The 23,529-nt window shown below is 39.4% G+C and overlaps 3 protein-coding genes across 3 annotated transcripts; all 3 read right to left on the bottom strand.

The window, feature by feature from the left end:
• Positions 1 to 499: 499 nt before the first annotated feature.
• On the bottom strand, positions 500 to 3,659 carry LOC127081611 (uncharacterized). Its single transcript, XM_051021855.1, has 2 exons — positions 3,285 to 3,659; positions 500 to 685 (listed from the first exon to the last, which is right to left on the bottom strand). The coding sequence occupies exons 1-2, from the start codon at positions 3,657 to 3,659 to the stop codon at positions 500 to 502; spliced, it is 561 nt and encodes a 186-aa protein (XP_050877812.1).
• A 3,179-nt stretch (positions 3,660 to 6,838) lies between these two features.
• Positions 6,839 to 9,246, bottom strand: LOC127081614 (uncharacterized). The gene is made up of 5 exons (XM_051021856.1): positions 8,959 to 9,246; positions 8,462 to 8,805; positions 7,861 to 8,347; positions 7,181 to 7,696; positions 6,839 to 7,090 (listed from the first exon to the last, which is right to left on the bottom strand). Exons 1-5 carry the CDS (start codon positions 9,244 to 9,246, stop codon positions 6,839 to 6,841), a joined length of 1,887 nt encoding a protein of 628 aa, XP_050877813.1.
• Positions 9,247 to 10,971: 1,725 nt separating this feature from the next.
• Positions 10,972 to 18,590, bottom strand: LOC127081615 (uncharacterized). The gene is made up of 3 exons (XM_051021857.1): positions 18,495 to 18,590; positions 11,603 to 12,036; positions 10,972 to 11,515 (listed from the first exon to the last, which is right to left on the bottom strand). The coding sequence occupies exons 1-3, from the start codon at positions 18,588 to 18,590 to the stop codon at positions 10,972 to 10,974; spliced, it is 1,074 nt and encodes a 357-aa protein (XP_050877814.1).
• Positions 18,591 to 23,529: the final 4,939 nt, after the last annotated feature.

Genomic DNA, 23,529 nt, shown 5'->3' on the forward strand with positions numbered 1-23,529 from the left:
AAATTCCGCGAGAACCGTCCTGATACGGTAAAAAATGAAGAAGTTATGAATTTTTGAATCTTGCAGAACAGTGGGAAAAAACCCTGATCCACAGTCAACCTCCGACGCTTTTGCAATATTATGGAATTTCTGGTGAAGAATTGGATACCGGCTTCAAAACACAAAATGTCGGGGACCTTGAGACGGACTTCGTGTCCGAAATTAATCCAGTTTTGACATAAGGTTCAGAAGTTATGAATATTTTATCACACAGGAAACAACGGTTCAGCATAGTTTTTCACTGTATAAACTCAGGTACTTGGCGTATTCGGAGACCTTCCTCACAAAGTTAGACTTCGACCTTAATAGATGAAATGAAGATAATAATCATCCAGGCAACATGGAGAAGGAACCATATCAATAAGTTGATCGGGTGAGAAGTTACAAAATTTTGAACAACCGGGAGACGATAAGCAGAAACTCCGAAACTTCTGTTGAAAATTAATTCCCGCTATCTTCCTCAAGGAATTAGCCTTCTCCCCCCACATATGAAACGTAGAATAATTTGATACGGAATAGACGGATAAAGAACCATTGCGGAACAGTCTTCTGAGCAAAAGTTATGAATTTCGTACTTGCAATAAAACACTGTTTTCTGCTTAAAACGCGTCGAATCAGCTGAAACGGCCAGATACTCTTGCCAACTCTGACGAAAATAATCACATGAAATTTGAAAATAATAAGAACAGGATCGAGCCCCTGAGAAAATGATCTGGCACCCTTGTGGAGCCCATTTTGACTCGAAACCTAAATTCCTGCTTCATACGGCGAAACCGAATTCTGTTTTCTGTCAAGTCTTTTAACAAAGAAAATCCTGGCGCTTGTAGAATAAGACGAGGACACTGAATCCTTCTGGAATGAATTAGCAGGGACCTTGATCCTGTATGAATGTTGATTATATGTGGATGTTATGCAAATGAGACGACGCACAAGCCAAAAGTATTAAAAAGCAGAGTGCGAATTTTGGGGTATAACAGATACCCCTATTCAATCTTCTTACAACGAAGATGTTGAAAAGTGAATGCTTTCAATCGTTCAGGGTGTGAGAGGATTGAATATCGAAATGGACCCGGAAATTTTCACTCTGTGATAGAGGCAAGCAACAGGGTAAAGGGTTTAGGATTTGGAGAAAGGATTTAGAATTCGGAAAATGAGGTAGAATTTTAGAATCAAAATAGGATATCTGGAAATGGGTCAGGGTAGGATATCTGAGGGAAAGAAATTTAGAGGTAGGATATCATATGAATTTGGTATAGGATAAAGATTGGGATTTGGGATAGGATAAGAATTGGAATTTGGGATAGGATCCTGACAGCTTTACTGGGGACAACAAGGTTCTAAGGACCTCTGCAAAGAAATCAACTCAATGGGCTTGCGCGTTGATGCATGTTTGACTTTTTCTTATGGAATAACATTCCAAAATTAATGGAGATTTCACATTTAAAGGATGCAAATGTAATGATGCATGACTTTGCTGGAAAATAAATGAGATACAAGGAAACAACCTACGGGGAAATCCTTGCAACACCCGAAGCTCTATGGGGAGAAACCACCAGGCGCATAATCTGTAGGGGATAAAGCAACAGTCGACCTTCTGGCGAGAGGCGTCACTCCGCCGGGGAAAGGAAATAAATCGACCTCCTGCTAGAAATGTTAACCCTGCTGAGGATAAGGATCCATCATCAACTTCTGGGACCAGAATTTCGGCCTGGCGCTCTTGCGGGGATAGCAGAATCATCTCACAAGACCTTCACTGATACTCACTAGGGGACTCGAGGGAATCTCAATCTGCTAGAGATATAACAACCTTGATGTATACAACTCTACTAGGGAGAGTGGAAACTTAAGACAACGCTCGGTTGGGGACGAAGAATCTCTGATGGGGAACAAACAACTCCTTGAACATCGCTCAGTTGGGAAACACAAGGGAATTTCAATCTGCTAGAGATAACATTCGCGGGGAATAAGAATTCTGGCATGAAACCTTCCAAACCATCTGCTGGGAGATGGGAACATCAAACAACACTCCGTTTGGGGAAATATCTTTAGGTATACAACACTTGCTGGAAAAGACTCTCCTGGGGACATTCATCGATTAACCTTCTCCATCACACTCTCTGCTTGGGGAACATCCTCAGGTAGACACCTGCTGGGGAACAACCACAATCCAACAAACGGATGCACTAGAGGCAAGAAAAATGCTAGGAAATCGGATCCTCTTAGCCAACCCTCGGCTTGGGGAGAGATCTCAAAAATGCGACTTGCGGGGATAAGATGACAACAACACCTTGGCTACCGTCTCATCATCCTCTGCTTTAAGCAAACAACTGTTACGGAACGGTGTTCCTACAACACAGACAAGCCAACAATGCCCCGAGTATGATATGGATTACTCCGGCTACCAACCAAGTTACCTAGAATCATAGGTAATCTCACATGATTTATATATCATGTTATGCAAGACCTCAAATTTTCAAATGCAATGCTTATCAAAAATGTGGCTGTCTTCCGTAAACAAAATAGATAAAAATAAAACAGAGAGATTTTGACTGAATAATATTTTATTGATTGAAAATTGCCTCGTGAATGGGAAATCACAATAAGAAGCAACCCCTATAAAGAGGTGATTGCCAAAAGTAAAATAAACTAGTATTTACAAAATGGCAACGGTGAACAGATATCCATTAGGTTCCAGTTCGGCTATGGCTCTTATGTCCTCAACGCTCTCATCTCGTTGCTTTCTGAAGAAAATGATTGGATCGATTCTTGGCCTTCAAAATTCCGTCTAAGGAGAAATCGGAGATCCAACGCAAGACGTAGTCGTTCGCTTTTAATCCCTAACTTTTTCCTGGATCGCCCTTTCGGGTTTTCGATCCACCGGGATACTCTTTTTTGCCTAAATTGCCTTTTCAGGTTTTCAACTTAGCGGGTGTACAATTCTTTTTATTTCTTCCTTTTTTATCCCTAATTTTTGCCCGAGCTTTTATTCTTCTTTTTTTTTTGCTCGCTGGGATGCCCCTTTTTGCCTAAGTCGTCGACTTAGCGGGTCTCTTTTATGCGAAGTATTTTTTGACTACATCTACGTTAACAGGGAGTGGAAAATCTTCTCCATCCATAGTGGCTAGTATCATGGCTCCTCCGGAGAAAACCTTTTTGAAAACAAAAGGTCCTTCGTAATTCAGAGTCCACTTGCCCCTGGGATCTGACTTAGGTAGAATAATTCTTTTCAGAACAAGGTCACCTACTTGATAGCTCTGAGGCCGAACCTTCCGGTCGAATGCTGTCTTCATCCGCTTCTGGTATAACTGCCCATGACATATAGCAGTCATCTTCTTCTCTTCAATGAGGTTCAACTGATCCAATCGGTTTTGTACCCATTCGGCTTCATCAAGCTCGACATCTGTCAACAGGCGTAGAGAGGGAAACTCAACCTCTACAGGCAATACTGCCTCCATGCCATAAACTAAAGAGAAGGGGGTTGTCCCGGTCGAAGTGCGTACCGAAGTATGATAGCCATGCAACGCAAAAGGAAGCATCTCATGTGAATCCTTATAAGTCACAACCATTTTCTGCACAATCTTTTTAATGTTCTTATTAGCTGCTTCGACCACTCCGTTCATCTTCTAACGGTAGGGAGAATAGTTATTATGCTTGATCTTGAAGTTCTGACATAATTCATTCATCATCTTGTTATTCAAATTAGATCCATTATCATTAATGATCTTTTTTGGGATTCCGTAACGACAAATCATGTTCTGCTTGATGAAGCGGGCAACAACCTGCTTGGTCACATTTGCATAGGAAGCAACTTCAACCAACTTGGTGAAGTAATCGACTGATACCAGGATGAAGCGATGTCCATTAGAAGTGGTAGGATCGATTCGTCTGATCATATCAATGCCCCACATTGAGAAGGGCCAAGGAGAAGTCATGACGTTCAAAGGCACGGGAGGAACATGCACTTTGTCTCTGTAAATCCGGCACTTGTGACAGGCTTTAGCATGAAGGCAACAGTCGGTCTCCATGGTCATCCAATAGTAACCTGCTTTCAAAATATTTTTTGCCATGGTATGACCACTGCAGTGAGTTTCGAATGATCCCTCATGAACTTCTTTGATAATTCTGTTTACTTTGTGTCTATCCACGCATCTGAGCAACAAAGAGTCATAATTCCGCTTGTACAACACATCTCCATTCAAAAAGAATTTAACTGACAACTTTCTCAACGTCTTCTTATCTGTAATCGTTGCATTTTCAGGATACTCCTGCTTTTCGAGGTACCTCTTGATATCAAAATACCAAGGCTTATCATCTCGAAGATCATCATCAGTTGCATATCAAAATTCCGGTTCATCTAACCGCATAATTATGATGGAAGGTGTTTGATTCTCCCACTTAACCTTGAACATTAAAGCTTAAGGTAGCTAGAGCATAAGCCAAATGGTTCTCTTCTCTTGGGATGTGGCTGAAAGTGATATCCTCAAAATAAGGAATCAACTTCATCACATGCTCTCTGTAGGGGATAAGATTTGGGTGTCGAGTTTCCCAATCTCCATTGATTTGACAAATCACAAGTGCAGAATCCCCATACACTTCAAGAAACTTGATCCTCATGTCAATCTCAGCTTCGAGTCCCATAATGCAAGCCTCATACTGCGATGTATTATTTGTGCAATCAAAACAAATACGAGCAGTGAACGAAATATGGAATCTAGTAGGAGAAGTAATAACAACACCAACACCATTACCCACAACATTAGAGGCACCGTCGAACACGAGCGTCCATCGCGCTCCCGGTTTGGGTCCTTCATCCGGGTTTGGCCTGTTAAAGTATTGATCCAGGAATAACACATCCTTATCAGGAAATTCAAACTTCATTGGTTGGTAATCTTCGACGGGCTGATGAGCCAGATAGTCGGCAATGACACTACTCTTGATAGATTTCTGTGTAGTGTATTTAATATCATACTATGTTAAAATCATTTGCCAACGCGCCACCCTTCCCGTGATAGCAGGTTTTTCAAAGATGTACTTGATCGGGTCCATCTTTGAGATCAACAACGTGGTATAAGTCAACATATATTGCCTTAGTCGGCGAGCAGCCCACGCTAAAGCACATCAAGTTTTCTCAAGCAGTGAATATTTGATTTCACAGCTGGTAAACTTTTTGCTTAGGTAGTATATTACATGCTCTTTTCGACTAGACTCGTCATGCTGCCCCAGTACACACCTCGTCGACTCATCGAGAATAGTAAGGTACATGATTAATGGTCGTCCTTCGATAGGAGGCACTATAACCGGAGGTTCCTACAAATATTATTTTATTCTTTCAAATGCTTACTGACAGTTATCATTCAAAACTATTGCCTGATATTTTCTTAGCAATTTGAATAATGGTTCGCACGTGGCCGTTAGATTGAAGATAAACCGAGCAATGTAGTTTAATCTCCCTAGGAACCCTCACACTTGTTTTTCAGTTTTAGATGCAGGCATCTCTTGAATAGCTTTTACTTTTGTAGGATCGACCTCGATTCCTCTTTCACTGACCAAAAAACCAAGTAATTTTCCCGATCGAACCCCAAATGTACACTTCTTGGGATTTAACCTTAGTATGAACTTTCTCAATCTTTCAAACAACTTCAACAAATTCACCAAATGTTCCTCTTCCGTGTGGGATTTGGCGATCATATCATCTACATAGCATTCGATTTCCTTATGGATCATGTTGTGAAATAACGTCACCATAGCGCGTTGGTAAGTTGCCCCAACATTCTTCAAACCAAACGACATAACCTTGTAGCAAAAGGTCCCCCACGAGGTGATAAACGTAGTTTTATCCATATCTTCAGGAGCCATATTGATCTGATTATAACCGGAGAAACCTTCCATAAAGGAGAATACAGAAAAATGCGCAGTGTTATCAACCAACACATCAATATGCGGAAGAGGAAAATCATCCTTCGGGCTAACTCGATTCAGATCTCTGTAATCCACACACATACGAACCTTGTCGTCCTTCTTTGGCACAGGAACGATATTAGCTACCCAAGGCGGATAAGAAGTCACAACAAGAAAACCAACGTCCCACTGCTTCTGAACTTCATCCTTAATCTTCTTAGACATGTCTGGGCTGGTCCTTCCAAGCTTCTGCTTGACAGGTGGACATTCTTCTCTCAACAGCAAGCAGTGCACAACAATATCAGTATCAAGCCCCGACATCTTCTGATATGACCAAACAAATATGTCAACATACTTTTTCAGCATGGCGATCAATCTTATCTTCACACTGTCCTCCAGAGAAGCATTGATCTTGACATTCCTGATATTATCCTCAAAGCCCAGATTCACAACCTCAATATCTTCTTGATGCGGTTGGATGACCTTCTCTTCTTGCCTCAGTAGTCTAGACAATTCTTCAGGAAATTCATAATCTTCCTCACTTTCTTCTTCAGCTTGGTAGATTGAATTATCAAAGTCATAATGAGCCATAGCAAAACCGTTATCAATGGATTCCGACGTGGATGTGCATCTGCAATTATGATGTTTTTATGTTTTAGGGTGTGTAGGATAATTATTGCCATTTTCAAAGAAATTAAAGCAAAAAAGAAAGACAGGGAACAAAATATTTGAATGCAAAAAGACGTCCTTTATTTCATGATAAAAATTGAAAATGGAAATATGGAAGCCCTACATGATTCGCTAACGCCTTGGGCAAAGCGTGGGAATTATTGCATGATAACAAAAACATAAAAGACAATTACTCTTGATTAAAGGTGACTTGGACGATATCCGTTGCACTCTAGTTGTTAAGCTCTTGACCCGGAACACTGGGCTTGATCCACTGGTCCATCTCATAATCATTGTCTACCTCATCCGTAGCAACGTTCACTTGGCCATCTCTGACAATACCACCACTAGCAAACTTCACAGGAGTGAAGGAACTTGATGGCTTATGAGTGTTGCTCTTTATAACAGGTCTGAAACCAAGGCTAAACTTATCAAACTTGGGAGGGAGATCCAACACACGGCGCCAACCTTCGGTGTGACCCGCCTACACTGCAACTTAAACATCCTTCAGCGAAGACATCTGAACAACAAGCTTATTCTCCTCAGATCGAGGAGCTTTGATCACTTGCACTACCTCAAAAGCCTGAAATGGGGTTTCATGAATCTCACCTTCCACTTCCACGTAGCGAAAAGACGACAAGTGACTCACAATATACTCTTCTTCCCCGCAAACTATTGCAATTTTACCGTCGATAGGGTATTTCATTTTCTGATGCAAAGTAGATGTCACAACTCCAGCACCATGAATCCAAGGCCTACCCAGCAAGCAACAATATGCTGGGTGTATGTCCATTACAAAGAAGGCATCAGTAAAGATCTGAGGCCCCACTTTAATCAGAAGATCTACTTCACCAAAGAATGACCTCTGAGAGCCGTCGAAGGCCCTGACGTGCATGTCACTCGGACGTATCTTAACACCAGAATAATCAATTTTCATCATTGCAGATTTGGGAAGCACATTCAGGGATGAACCTATATCAACCAAAACTCGAGAAAGAGTAGTCCCTTTGCACTCAATCGAGATGTGCAAGGCTTTGTTGTGGCTTTGTCCCTCAACAGGGAGATCACTATCAGTAAACCCGAGACCGTTCTGCACAGAATTCCAGCCACAACTCCTTCCAACTGGTTTACTGTTATATCTTGAGGCACAAATGTCGAGCTCAGCAGCTTAACCAAGTTATTTCGGTGAGATTCCAAACATAGCAGCAATGATAAGATTGAAATTTTGGATGGAGTCTGGCTCAGGTGATCTACCAACTTGTAGTTACTCTTCCTGATGATTTTCAACAACTTCTCAACTTCTTGGGTTTGTGATGGACCAGCATCATCCTTCCGTAAGTTGACCTGAACAGGTCTGGGGCCATCATCCACCTGCTTCTCTTTAGCCTTCTCTAAGGCATCTGCAACATCTTGGGAATTGGGTGGAGCAAACACTCTCCCACTACGAGTGATTCGGCCAGCGCCGGAGAAGTCCCCCGCATTCACGTCTTCTTTCTCAACTTCCTCCTTCTTGGCAAGAACAGGAATAAACACTTGTTTAATACCATGATAATAGACGTCAGAACCGTAATGCCAAGGCACCGCCTTTTCACTCGAGTACAGAACCGGACCCGGCATGGTAACAACCAAAGGGACAGGCCTAGCAGGCGCAAGAATCCTCTTTGGGGTATAAGGGATAGAAATCACAACTATTTCTTCTTCAACCTTCTCAACTTTCTCTTTTTCCAACTCTTTAATTGGTCTGTCACATTAGAGAAAACCCATATCAAGCAAATGCTGAATACCTACCTTCAACTTACCACAACCCTCATCATTTTTCTAACAGACCTCACAGAAAGCAGAGCAATCAGGATACACACCGTATTCAACCGAATATTCCTTGATAGCCAACAAGGGAGTAGATAACTCACCAACCTCTGTTATCAGATTCAAATGCTCATCAGTATATACAACCTCAACCATATTAACAGCTACAACATGCACAAGCATAAGATTCTGAATGACATTAGGAGCATTGACCGGCGTGAACTGCACAACCTTTGAATCCAGCAGCTCCTGTACTTTGTATTTCAGAGCCCAACAGTTCTTCACATCGTGCCCCACACCACCAGAGTGGTAACCACAAAGAGCGTTGGCATTAAAATTTGCAGGCACTTTGTTGATCAAGGGAGGCATTTCTTTCAGGGTAACCAACTTCAACTGCAACAAATGTTGTAAAGCCTCAGAATAAGACATAGGAATTGGGTCGAAAGTCTTCCTAGGTTACCTTTGCTGATATTTGCGGCGCGATGCATTTTGCTACGGATCAGGCGCAGGCTGGGCCTGAGAAGCAGGGATTGTGATAATATTAACCTGAGGTTGATCGTGCTGACGACACCTACCTCTTCCATTTCTATGTCCATAAACTGCGTTGGCTTCTTCTTTCTTTTTATGATACCCTGAGAATGGCTTTTTTCCAGCTCCGCCCGGAGCATTTTCGACATTATCCATTTGGAGTTTTCCTAACTTCAATCCGATCTCAATTATTTCTCCTATCATCACAAGCTCAGAGAACCCTACTGACGTACTGCCAACCATACGATCATAATAGACACCTTGCAGCATACCCATAAACAATTCAACCATTTCTCTCTCCGACATGGGAGGATGAACTCGAGCTGCGAGTTCCCGCCACTTTTGGGCGTACTCCTTAAACGATTCATTCTACCCCTGTGAGAGGATCTGCAACTGGGTGTGATTAGGAGCCATGTCAATATTGTATTGGTAATGCTTAACAAAAGCATCTACCAAATCTCTCCAATTATGAATATACGTTCTTTCAAGCTTCATGTACCACTCCAAAGACGCCCCGTATATGCTGTCTTGGAAGAAGTGCATGAGCAACTTCTCATTGTCCGAATATGCAGACATCTTCCTATAATAGGCCTTCACATGTGTTTTTGGACAAGTAGCCCCAGTATACTTGTCAAAAACGGGCACCTTGAACTTCGGGGGAATCCTCACCCCGGGAACCAATCCTAGGTCCATCATATCCATGCCAAGCAGGCCCTGCCCTTCAACAGCTTTCAGACATTCTTCCAACCTCTGATACCTCATGTCCCCAGCTGGGACATTGATCTTACTATTGTGCATAGAAAAGTGGTCATCATTATGGTAAACTTCAGAACCCTGATATCTGCCGTACATATCCCCTGGAATAGCTTAAGGACCGTGATAAGAAGGTGGTGGAGGTGGCGAAACATATCCATGATGCACTGATTAAAATTTGGATTACCCTGATTCCCTGAAATGAAACCTTGATTACCAACAGGGCCACCATGTAGACCCTGGTTACGGCCAGCATTGCCATGACCATTAGCATGGTTACCATCCAAGTTCAGTCCCTTGAAATCAGCAAGGTTGGGACGAGGTTTTCCAGCCGAAACATCTCTATACTCAAAAGGACGATGCCCACGGGGCGTCTCTACCAAAACCCTCAATTCTTCTTGGTTCCTGGTCACTGTCAACATTGCTTCCATAAACTGTGCCATACGAGCGTCCATCTGGGCCCACATCTCTTCCAGGCTTGGATGTATCTAGTCCATTCTCTTCTGATTCCCTCGAGTCGAATAGTGGTGAACGAATGAGTCAGCAATCTTCTACAAAGGATATTGAAAGATGAGAAAATCGGACTACAACCTGCAAAATGAAATATGCAATATGATATATGAATGCATGAAATGTCATGTTCAAATATTTCCAGGAATTTAAAATCCGGATTAATTCGTTTAAGCACCAGATAAAGAAACACACGAATCATTGAGGAAGAAAACTAACATACCATAGATCTGATACTCCAAAAATACACATTGTTCAACATAAATCCAACAAAAAAACCATAGAAGGGAATTACAACAAATAAGTCAAGAGATCCCATCAACAATCCTGATGGTGACCCGAATACAGTTCATCAAAATAGACAAACAACTACTTCTTCTTGAGATTAGCATCCTCTTCAAGAACTTTCCCAAATCGGATCTTGCTTCCTTTGAGCATAGTCTCAACAGCTAGCTTTCGATTAATCTCTTTATTGAGTTGCTTTTCTAACCCTTCGATCTGCGCTTCGAAAATCTTCCTCATGTTCTCCTTGGATACTTTGAGAGAGTCAATACTTTTCTGCTTCAATATAAGCTTCTTCTCAACCTCTTCGAAAGCCTTCTTGTAGTCAATCTCAGAAAAGGAGGAACTTCCGCTACCCCGCTCGACTCTTGATCTCTTTCGGCTGAATGGAATCTGGCACGGCTCTTCTTGGATATTCTCAAGATTATGAGATAACTAATTCCTTTCTTGCTCGGCCACAAGGAGTTTCACCCCTAACTCCTCATTCTACGACTGCAATTGAACTTTCTGAGCATAGAGTTGATCATAAGACCCTTTGGGCACCGCGTCAGGTTGATCAGGACTCTGGTCATACAAAGGAGCTTCCAAAGGGAAAGGCCATTGTTGGCTCTTGTTCCTCTCAGCGAGCCACTGAACATAAGGAGAGTAAATTCCAGCATCTCTTTTTCCAAAATAAATACTACCTTCCAGATGAACATTTTCCCAGGCTTTGGTAGCTTTCTCCATCATCCCAGTACTATCAGGCACATTATAAGACAAGGATTCCATCACTTCCCGATTGGTCGGAGGTACCCTCAGCACATACCCCAACTTCCTTCTAGCAAGTGTAGAATTATAATTGACACCACCTCTTATGCCCAAGAGAGGGACATTAGGAAATCCGCCACATTTGACAATAATCTCTTTGTTCCCCAATATTCCCAAGCCTGGCTTGTACCAACTGAGATCTTTGGAGGTTAGACCCATCAAGCGATTAGACCATCTCATAGTATGCTGTGTATCAACAAATTCCCCTTGCGAAGGAAGGTAACTAGCGAACCATCAATACAACAATGTATCACAGCAGAAAACCACTCCACCTTTGCCTTTATCGCTTCTAGAATGCACAGAATGATACAGGTCTCCCAAAAGAGTGGGCACCATATTCTTCTGGATAAAGATAGAAATGGCATTCATGTCCACAAACTTCTGCTCATTTGGGAACAACATAATACCATAGATACAATAGGCGAGAATGGCGTTGAAGGCCTTCCAGTCTTTCTTATCAACTTTGACATTTGCTTCCTGCATAAGAAACCCCATATGATAACCACTAACACCCCCTATATCTCGAATATTTGCCTTCATAACAAATTCCTGAGAAAATAAAGCTGCGGCGATATGAGCAACTTCTGGCTCCTTCGTACTAGCATGGAACGGAACCTGATGCAACACTGGAATGTCAAGAAGGTCGGAGTATTCCTCTAAAGTGGGTTCCAATAAGAAATCCGGAAACACGAAACATCTCAGTGGACGATCATAAAACTGCAATAGGGTGTGAACAACATCCCTCTGAAAATGCTCAACGGAGACTCTAAGTAAACCAGAATCCGCCTATAATCTCTTCTGAAGACGTCTGAATTGTTAGCAGGGAATATCTTGACTAAACCGAGAAGACCATCTTGATACACCTCTGGGAACTTATAACCAACATTATATATATGTCTTGGCTTCTAAACATCCACCATCTTCAGGGTACTTTAAACAACAAGACTCAGAAAATTAATACACCTGGAAATAAATGAGCATGTATGTTAATATGCGGGTTAATGCAATTTACAAATGTTTATGAATGCAACAGTACAAAGGCTCCGATATTCTGAACCACTGTTGTACTGCTGATAGAATTAAGTCGGAACTGGACCAAATGTAACAAGTTTAAAGCTTTGCCATCGTTTCTGATTTTGAGAAAAACCAAGAAAAATGGGTATGTTGAAAGCTTGTTTTCAGAACACTTGTCCCATCCCAATCCTCACGGGTATGTTCTAGACACAACAGGGTCCCTAAAAGGTCACCAGGATTCAGTTTTCTATGGAAAAACACCTTATACATTGCACGAAGGGTGCAAGACGAAGGCGTTTTCGAGAAAACCTCCTCTGGTTGTGGCGTCCCATGCTTCCTCAAAGTGTTAAGGGCCACACAATTCCACATGAGTATCCACGCTAAATCCTCTATGTACACTGGCCTGGGGAATTGACCTTTTACCTCAAGTAACTCCCTCCCGCCAAAGAAAACACAACACAACAGCAGTATAGAGTGCGGAAACTAGTAAATCCAGATGCAGGATGCAAACATATAATGCAGAAAGCGGTAAAACATATATACAAAGGCAATGCAACAAAGCAATAATCAACCAAACCCAAAGGAAAAAAGACAAGAGCTAGGACTTACTCGCTTAGGGCAAGTGCCTCTTCCCCACAAGAGTCGCCAGCTGGCGCTCCCGAGATTTTCAAAATCCATAGTACAAATGCGAAAGAAGGCGTAGACGAAAACAAACAACAAAGTCGCCACCAATGTAATTAATCCTAAGCAGGAAAGGAAACACTGAATAAACCTGAAAAAGGGAATCTGATGGCCTCGCGATCAAGAGATAGGGTAAGCGAGTCGATTATGAGAGGGGAAGGTATTAGCATCCCACGCATCCGTAGTACTTTATGGGATCCACTCAAGTTGTCTTTCTAAATGGGTTGGTTTGCTTATAACTAGGCTGAAATGCAATTCATGAACATGGTATAAACAGTGAATGATCAATGATAAAAACGATAAAAATGCATGATTGTGCCTATCGCGGTTGCGAACCTTTGTGCCTACGTACCCTCTTCGTGCAGTGAGAGATCAAGACACTCGTAGTTCCCCTTAAAAAGAGGTGAAAACAAAAAACAAAATGCAATGCATGATGATGCAACATATAGCAAGTAAACGCATAAAGCGCACAGAGTGAACAAACACGCATAACGTCCATATCAAGGGAACGTACACGGCAAACAAACATAGGATGACATATATAAGATAAATGAAAACAAAGTAGAGTGAACGCAAAGATGTGTATGGAAACATGTGCGCGATCAGTGTCTCAGCATCCGTATGGGATAACAGAGCTGGAGTACCGGGTGTGGTAGAATAAACGTGACAACTGTATATGATAATAATGCTCGTGAGAATAAGTAAGAATAATGGAATATATCCAATTAGTACGTGAACACCGTACCAAATCATGGAGCACACATACAAGATGCGAGAGATGAGCGTGTACAGCTGTATCAAACTAGAACACATACAAGCAATGCAGATGAATGCATAATGGAATATACGCAAAAAGATGTACACAGTAGAATAAGTGCCATCACAAACAGGTGCAATAGAATATGCACGAAGCATAGATGTATGCAATAGGATATACATAATCGAATGCAGAAAGGAAATGCACAATAGAATATGCGCAATCAGTACGTGGACATCCGTATAGGATAACATAATCCATATACTGTATGTGGTGAGCTGTACGTAAAATATGTCAAATCATGGAATACGTAATCATGCAAAATGCACTGCACATCGTAGGATAGGCGTAAAAGAATGTAACATCCACATAGAATAACAACATACACAAGTGGCCATGAGATTTATCATAGGTCAAACAAGGTCAAAGGACCTTGGAGAAAAAATTTCAGAATTTTTAAAGACTTAAAAGTATTTTTAAACAACTAAAAATCAAACACAAAATCAATTAAATCATGTAAAATATTAATAATGATCCAAAAAATAATTTTAATTCAGAATATGAAAGAGGAAATTATTTGAAATTTTTTGGTGAAACTTTCATATTTTTTGGATCAATATTAAAATTAATATGAATCAAAGAAAATAAAAGGAATAAAAGAAAATCAAAAAATAGCAAAAAAATGTGGACCACTTGATCTCCCTCATTAATTGAGGTGGCATATCAAGTGGTCCTCAGCGCGCTTTCCACCGTGGACTTAAGTCAATGCGCCACATGGATGGTAATCAGAACCAACGCGTGAGATTAAAACAATTTAAAACAAATCAATGGCTCTGAACACTTCCAGCGCATCTCCGGAGTCCAAAGGCCGGTCATCTCCGGTGACCCTGGTCGGACTGGTTCACTCATCACCATCAAGAAAATGAAAAAGGAGGACATGATCTGAAAGAAAAAATGGCGTAGAGCACGAATCTGACCTCAACTTTAACTAACTCCACATATATAGAAAGATATGAGGAGTTGACTTTTGAGGTGTGTCAACTGAGTTGCTTCGATTTGACCTCTAAGCAACTCAATCTTCTTGCCTATATTGGTAGGAATTCAGACAACCAAAGATCCAAGAGAATTGAGTGGAATTGAGAGAGAATCGAAGAGATGAAATATTCTAGAAAATACCTTCAATGCAGGTCTGGATTCACTTGTTCTTGCTTTGGCTCGTGTTTGATCTTGCTCAGGATGCTTGCAGAAGTAGATTAGAATGCACAAAAGGTCTTGGATCCCTGGAGTTTTGAATCTCAAAACAGTGAGATTCAAACTCAATTTCCAAAGGAAATTCTCAAGATTATCCTCTCAAATGGAAGGGTTTGGTGTTTGGGATCAAAGCTGGCGCAAAGGAGTCCCCAATTTTGAGCATAGGGTGCTCTATTTATAGCTGAATCACATGATGTTTGCACCTTACAATTGAGTTTCCAAAATTGGCAATGAGTGATGAATGTGTGCATGGGCGTGTACAGGCCCATGGGATCATTCTATTTTATCCATAATTGAGTGTGAACAAGTCTGAAATCAAATTGGAGTGCTAGGCAATTGTACATGGAAACTTGAAGTTTGATTTTTGCCAAATGATGATGCAATGTTCAAGCCATGTGCATCCCATTCAAATCTTGTCCAAAATGGATGAAATTGGACTTTTTGGAAAGTTTAGATCAAGAGGAGCAACTTTCCTGTTGCAGACTTTTCCATTTGAAGCTTGTATCATGATGAATTTTGAGGTGGAAGTTTGGAAATTTTAACATATCAAATTTTTTTCTAAGTGTCAAGCCATATATCTCAATATTCCACCTTGCTTAACTTTTTATGTGGGCTTCAAATGAGAAAAGTGTATTCACCAAAGTTGTAGCTATTTCAAATACCTTCAAAATGGTAACCAATTTCATGTCATTTGGATTTGGAATGATAGATTTATGCATTTTTGAATTTGGAAAAATCACTTGTTCAATGGTATAGGTAAAAAATGACCTATAATGTAACCTCATATCACATGCTCATAAAAGTTGAATCAACTCTCACTCCAAATATCAAAGTTTAAGTAAACATCTTGAATTTGATTGTGAAACTTGTAAATCTTTAATCTCATAAAAATTTAGAAATTTATGGCCTTGGGAAGTTGACCTTCAAATTAGGGTTTAGACAAAATGACCTATAATGTTTCAATATAGAAAATGATTTTCCAAGCAAAACTAGCTCTAGGTATCAACATGAAAGTTGTTTGTAATGTCATCTAGAGTAACTTTTCTCTTGGAAGAATTTTCATATGGTGAAAATTGTAGGAGATAGGGTCTAGGGAGACCCAGTTTTGATTAGATGAATTCATCTGGCCAACCACTATCAACCAACTTTCTAACCTTCAATTCTTTTGACTTTATTGGATCATGGTAGATCATATATGCATAAGATGATGAATTTTTAAGTGTCCCTTAAGAAATTTGATCAATTGGTGAGATAGCTTATTGGAGAAGTTACTCAAGATACCCAGTCAAACTAGGGTTTCCAAGGCAAATCACCCTCAAACTCTTGAAGAAAACTTGATCAATATGACATGTAGGAAACAATGGAACTCATATATGATGCTCATAACCATTCTTGGACCAATTCATGGTTGTTCTCTTGGTCATGAGGGTCCTAAACCCTAGATATGAACTTGATAGATCAATGGAGATCACGCCCTACCTACAAAAGAGTTAGGCAAATACAAAGACATATTTTTGTATTTTGGTTAGTAAAAATGATAATATACAAGTATGATACAATCACATAGTGCTTGGTGATCTATCCCAAAACAAACCCAATGAAAGAGGGGTAAGGAGGATGCCAAGGTATGATCCATATGCTAATGCTTATGATGAAATTGCATGAGGGATCTTAGGGTCAAAATTGGGGTCTTATAGTTTGAACTCGGGGTTAAAAATTGAAATCATGGACAACAAAATTTGTGAAGCAATGCCGTGAGAACCGTCTCGATACAGTAAAAAATGAAGAAGTTATGAATTTTTTAATCTTGCAGAACAGTGGGAAAAAACCCTAATTCACAGTCGACCTTCGACGCTTTTGCATTATTATGGAATTTCTGGTGCAAAATTGGCTTCCGGATTGAATATACAAAATGTCGGAGACCTTGATGTTGGTTATATGTGTTGGCATCAATTTTGGTAAAACCTAGAGTTTTCACAAGTTGTCACAAGTGTTGTCTTGACATGAGATATCAGTTTCCTGCAGGGTGTTTAAATATGGTTATGTAGGATTTAGCTGAGATGTCAGACCCGATGTTAAGACATGTGTATACAGAACATTCAATCTGAATGTTATGTATTTTGTGATTGCGCTTTTCATGCTAATTCGTGTGTGATTGATGTGGAGATTGAACGCGCCATTCAAGCAGTAATTAAAACCAGATTGAATTATTTTCCAATAAGATATAATCAGCTGTTAAGAAGATACGAAAAGGAAAATAGATTTAGGGTTTTATGATGTCCAAGCCCATTCAAAAGCTTCTATTTAAAGGGCATGGAAAACCTGGTTTTAACACACAAGAAAATGAACGAAATAGTGATAGAAAAAAAGGGTTTTAGTCTTGTGTAAGCTTGTGTATTGTGAGCCATTCATTCATCATATTGATGATTGAATTGGACTGACTTTTGTGTTGTAATTTGTCCACTCTAAGCCTTGAAGCATGAATGTGTGTTTACTTGGTTGAAGCTTTTAAGCAAGATCAAGTATGTGTTCTTGAAGAGTGTTTTATTTCTTTGTAATATTTGTTTTTACATCACTACTGTGATTGAGGGGGAGTGAGTAGGGTCTCTTATCTAAGAGTTCTTAGATAGAAGTCACAGGGGTAGAGAATAAGTGAAAAGACTGTAACTTAAAGTTATTTACTGAGCGTCTTTGAACTAATTATGTTTAGTGGATTTCGTTCCTGGCTTGGTAGCCCCCAAACGTAGGTGAGTTTGCACCGAACTAGGTTAACAATTGCTTGTGTCACTTGTACTATTGTTATTTATCTTTTATCCTGTTTATATTGTTCAGATATTAGTGTCGTGACATTACCTTCGACATCTCATATCTGATACAAGAATTTCACTTGAGATGGACTTCGTGTCCGAAATTCATTCGGTTTTGATATACGGTTCAGAAGTTATGAATTTTTTATCGCATAGGAAACAACGGTTCAGCATAGTTTTTCACTGTATAAACTCAGGTACTTGGCGTATTCTGAGACCTTCCTCACAAAGTTAGCCTTCGGCCTCAACAGATGAAATGAAAATAATAACAAGCCGAACTACATGGAGAAGGAACCATATCAATATGTTGATCGGGGTGATAAGTTATGAAATTTTAAACAACCGGGAGACGGTAAGCAGAAAACTCCGAAACTTTCTGTTGAAAATTAATTCCCGCTATCTTCCTCAAGGAATTATCCTTTGTCCTCAACATATGAAATGTAGAATAAGTCGATATGGAATAGACGGGGAAAGAGCCACTACGGAAAAGTCTTCAGAGAAAAAGTTATGAATTTTTTACTTGCAACAAAACACTATTTTCTGCTTAAAACGCGTCGAATCGGCTGAAACGCCCGGATACTCTTGCCAACTCTGACGAAAATAATCACATGACATCTGGAAATAATAAGAACAGGATCGAGCCCCTGAGAAAATGATATGGCACTCCTATGGAGCCCACTTTGACTCGAAACCTGAATTCCTGCTTCATACGGCGAAACCGAATTCTGTTTTCTGTCAAGTCTTTTAACAAAGAAAATCTTGGCGCTTGTAGAATAAGACGAGGACATTGAATCCTTTTGGAATGAATTAGAAGTGACATTGATACTGTATGAATTCTGATTATATGTGAATGTTATGCAAATGAGGCGACGCACAAACCAAAAGTATTAAAAAGCAGAGTGCGAATTTTGAGGTACAACATCGGTTAACGTGTAAAAGTCAGAAGGATTCAGTGATGTAGTCCTAATGGGTTGGGTAGTAGTATGAGTTAGAGCGCAAATCAACGAAGTCATCATATTTCTGAGTTAAGGGTCTTAATGGGATGAGGTGGAGAGTCTCTTATCGTCGACTATGGAACCCGAATGAATCGAGATAATGATCAGATGAAGGGTCCCCATTCGGATACGATTTCAGAAAGTGAAAGGTAATAGAATCTCCATAATGACAAGTGTAACGCCCCAATTTTATTTAAATTATTTTTCATAATTATGTGATAGTTATGATTATGTTGTATTGATTGGTGTTTTGATGTGTAGTGTTACGCTTGGTGTGGGGTAGTTGCATTAAAATTATAGAAATTAAGGTATTGAGGAGTGTGTGAGCAAAAGTGTAGAAAGAGTGGTGTGGTGAGTAAAACTAATTAATTATATCACTTATTATTTAGTTAGTTAGTTAATATTAGTTGAATATTAATTTAATTAGTTAATTGAGTGAGTTATTATTATTATTATTATTATTATTATTTAATAGGTAGAAATTAGTGATAATAGTAATAAGTTAATAAAATAATTAGAGGTATTATTATTTGTTACTATTCTCTTTAGTGGAATTAATAATAATAATAATAATAATAATAGTTATAATAAAAATAGAAAAGAGGATAGTGGTATAGAAACAGAGAGAACAGTAACAACTAGGAGAAAAGAGAAGAAACTGGGAAAAGGAGAAGAAGGGGCTAGAGCTCAAGAGGATAATTCATCATTGATGAAGGTCAAAGAATCAATTGCTAGGAACTCTAAGGTAAGGGTGGGGTTCTGATTATCTAAGGGTTAACATTATGATGATGGATAGATTATGCCATGTAGGTTTTGTGCTCTTCTTCTCTATATTCATGATCATTGTGATAATTGGTAATTGTCGAATTGATCAATTACTTGTTGAATTGTGTGTGTGTGTGGTATGATGATATTGTGAGTGATGTTGGAATGATGAATTATTGCAATTGTTGTTGTTGGAATCAAAAAATTTGGTTGGATTGTATGATGTCAACATGGTGTGATTGATGTTGTTCCGGGTCAGAGTCGGAACCGAGTTATGAATGTTTTCGGTATAAATAAGTTGGGTTTTTGAAATTTGGAAAAGTGATTTTTTATGTCTTAAAATATACTATAAATGATTTGTAAGAAAGATGAGATTTTGGGACAAATTTTAAGTGATTTTCGTTTTGAAAAAATTGCAGAAAAAGTGCTTCTGCAACAGTGTAATCGATTACGAGAAATGGAGTAACCAGTTATACTAGGAGCATTTTCTTAAAAACTTTAGAAATTCATAACTTTTGTTCCGAGTGTCCGATTCGAGTGCCATTTGAAATGTCGGAAAGCTGAGAGTGTGTACTTTTATCTAAAATTCGTTCCGGTATGTGAAAATGAATATTTTTCTGTGCGATGGTGTTGAAATGCATTGTAATGTTTATGATAACCTTAAATGCATTGTTGTTGCTTGTTATGTTGTATGTTGATGTTGTTGAGCTGTATAACATGTGTTTGATACATGATGGCCAATATTGGCAGTGTACATTGACTATGGTGGTGGGTCATTGTGCATGATATTGTTGTTGCATGTATAATATGTTGCATGCATTCATATTGTTGGACAAATGATCCGCTATTGGTGAGCCTTAAATCCCATTGTGTGGATTGGGCCGATAGCTGATTTCGGAGGTGATGGAATCAGTGATTTGTTATCGAAGGTGATTGTAACGAATTGGTGGTTTTGATCATAGGAGGTGAGGATCAAAGCGGTGAACCTGAGTGTTCACGTATTGGTACCACATGCATTGAGTCGAGTTGTTGAGTCTCATTGCATTGTACATTGGTTACATTTGTTATTGTGTTAGATGGTTGATTATGTTTTAATTATGTTAGATGATTCTTATGCTGCTGTTATGTTAGATGGTTGTTATGTTGTTAGTCTGTTTGGATAGTTTTTATGTTGTTGTTCTGTATGGATAATTGTAATGTTTCTATTATGTGTGGATAACTGTTGTATGGATTAGGTGGAATTGTATTATCGAAGGGTGATGTACATGTGATAATATGATGCTTACTTATTATCATAATTTCCTTTATATAATTATGATATCTAACCCCTTCTTTTTAAATGGTGTCTCCATGTGGGTAACATGAAGATAATTCGCATTTGGAGCTCAAATGTGAGTGAAAGATGAAGTCTTCCGTTTTATTTTTGTGTCGGCGTCTGCTCTGATGTGTAACACCGGGGAATTTGGAACGCTGTATCTTTCATTATGTTTTAACATTTCTTATAATGACATGTTACGTTGATGTTGGATATGCAATTTAACTGTTTGTCATTATTGTTCCACTGCTATTTAATAAAAGTTAACATTCAAACATGTAGTTATTACTACTATTTCTATAACTACCATGTGTTACATGTCTTTTCAATTGAGCAGGTTGGTTGTATGTTGCAGTGTACCATCCTAAATTGCATGTTGAATTGTTTTACTTTGGTAAATGTTTTAAATTTACACGGGAAATTTTTTAGGGTGTTAGAGCAGGGGGTTACAGAAGCTGAGGAAAAAATCATTATATGATGATTATGGAAGATGACATACGTTATTTCAAGTTCTCTTAATGAGGAATATTAAGAAGCACCCCTTTAAGGGCCATTGATGGTTGAGGGAGTATAAAAGGATACTTCCTCCAAGAGGAAGCGGTGGGACGATAATGACCCGAGAAACAAACATTTACAAACACCTAACCAACCATTTGAGGCTCTCCCTGAATTGTATCGGGGAAGTCAATCTTTTAGTGTTTTTTTAGCAAGAATATTTGGCGCCCATAATGGGGCCTTGGTAATATTTTCCCAGGCCATACAAAAATCATTGCCCAACCCAGCTGTGCAATGTCTGGATCATCTCCCACCTAAAATGATCGACTTTCGCCACCAGATTTAACCCAATTGCTCGTAGTGGTGGAGGCTCTTCGTCAACAGAATGAAACATTGCAAGATAATGTCCATGTTTTGCAAAGACAAATTCAACATGATAGGGATACTGAGGTAGAGCTTCTGGATTCCCAACCATTGTCCGAGGCGATCTGGGATGATCAAGTTCCAGAGAGATTCAAACCACCACCATTGGTATCCTTTGATGGTAAAAATGATCCACAAGAGCAGATTATTATGATAAATAATTAGATACTAATAATAGGGGCTTCTGACTCCCTTTATTGTAAACTCATGATAACAAGCAAAATGGAAAAGAGGTCTCGAGACGCCAAGGACAAAATTCAAGCTAAGGAAGAAGGGTCGAGCATAGGAAGGAGTACCCTAAGCTTGGACCTAGAGACCATACCATGATGAGACTATCCCGAAAACCGTTTGACAAAGATGCTGAGTATACACCATTAAATACCAGACATGAAGATATTTTTAACAAAGTCTATCATCTCAAATTACTCTCTATCCCAGGGTGTCCAAGAGGAGTCTACTCTGTTGGTTCTATGTGTTGGCATCAATTTTGGTAAAACCTATAGTGTTCACAGGTTGTCACAAGTGTTGTCTTGACATAAGATAACAGGATTCTGCAGGGTGTTTAAAATGTGGATGTGCAGGATTTTGCTGAGATGTCAGACCCGATGTCAAGACATTTGTATACATAACATTCAGTCTGAATGTTATGTATTGTGTGATTGCACTTTTTATGCTAATCTATGTGTGATTGATGAGATGATTGAACGCGCCATTCACTCAGTATTTAAAACCATATTGACTTATTTTCCAACAAGATATAATCAACTGTCATAAGAAGATATGAATGGAAAATAGTTTTAGGGTTTTATGATGTCCAAGCCCAGCCAAACGCTTCTATAAAAAGGGCATGGAAAACCTGGTTTTAACATATAAGAAATAACGAACGAAATAGTGAGAGAGAATAAGGGTTTTAGTCTTGTGTGGTCGTGTGTATTGTGAGCCATTCATTCATCCATAGATGATTGAATTGGACTGACTTTTGAGTTTAAATTTGTCCACTCTAAGCTTTGAAGCATGAGTGTGTGTTTACTTGGTTGAAGCTTTTAAGCAAGATCAAGTATGTGTTCTTGAAGAGTGTCTTCTTCATTGTAATATTTGTTTTTACATCACTGCTGTGATTGAGGGGGAGTGAGTAGGATCTCATATCTAAGAGTTCTTAGATAGAAGTCACACGGGTAGAGATTAGGTGAAAAGACTGTAACTTGTAGTTGTTTACTGAGAGTCTTTGAACTAATTCTGTTTAGTGGATTTCCTTCCTGGCCTGGTAGCCCCCAGACGTAGGTGAGTTTGCACCGAACTGGGTTAACAATTGCTTGTGTCACTTGTATTACTGTTCTTTATTTTTTATCTTATTTATATTGTTCAAATATTAGTGTCGTGACATTACCTTCGACATCTCATATCTGATACCAGAATTTCAATTGGTATCAGAGCAAGCATCATGCTTTGGTTCTGGGTGAGATCTAGGGACGTTACTTTCTGGTACTATGGATAGAGACGGAGGATATCTTCACAGACCACCAATTCTGGATGGATATAACTATGACTACTGGAAACCTCGAATGGTAGCCTTCCTGAAATCTTTGGATAATAAGGCTTGGAAGGCTATTCTAACAGGCTGGGAACATCCAGTTATTACTAAGGAAGGAGAAGTTACAATTGATAAGAAGGCTGAGGAACAATGGACCAAGGAGAAGGATGAACTAGCCCTTGGAAACTCTAAAGCATTGAATG

Source organism: Lathyrus oleraceus, chromosome 5 (assembly GCF_024323335.1).
Source record: "Lathyrus oleraceus cultivar Zhongwan6 chromosome 5, CAAS_Psat_ZW6_1.0, whole genome shotgun sequence".
In the NCBI taxonomy this organism is placed as follows: Eukaryota; Viridiplantae; Streptophyta; class Magnoliopsida; order Fabales; family Fabaceae; genus Lathyrus; species Lathyrus oleraceus.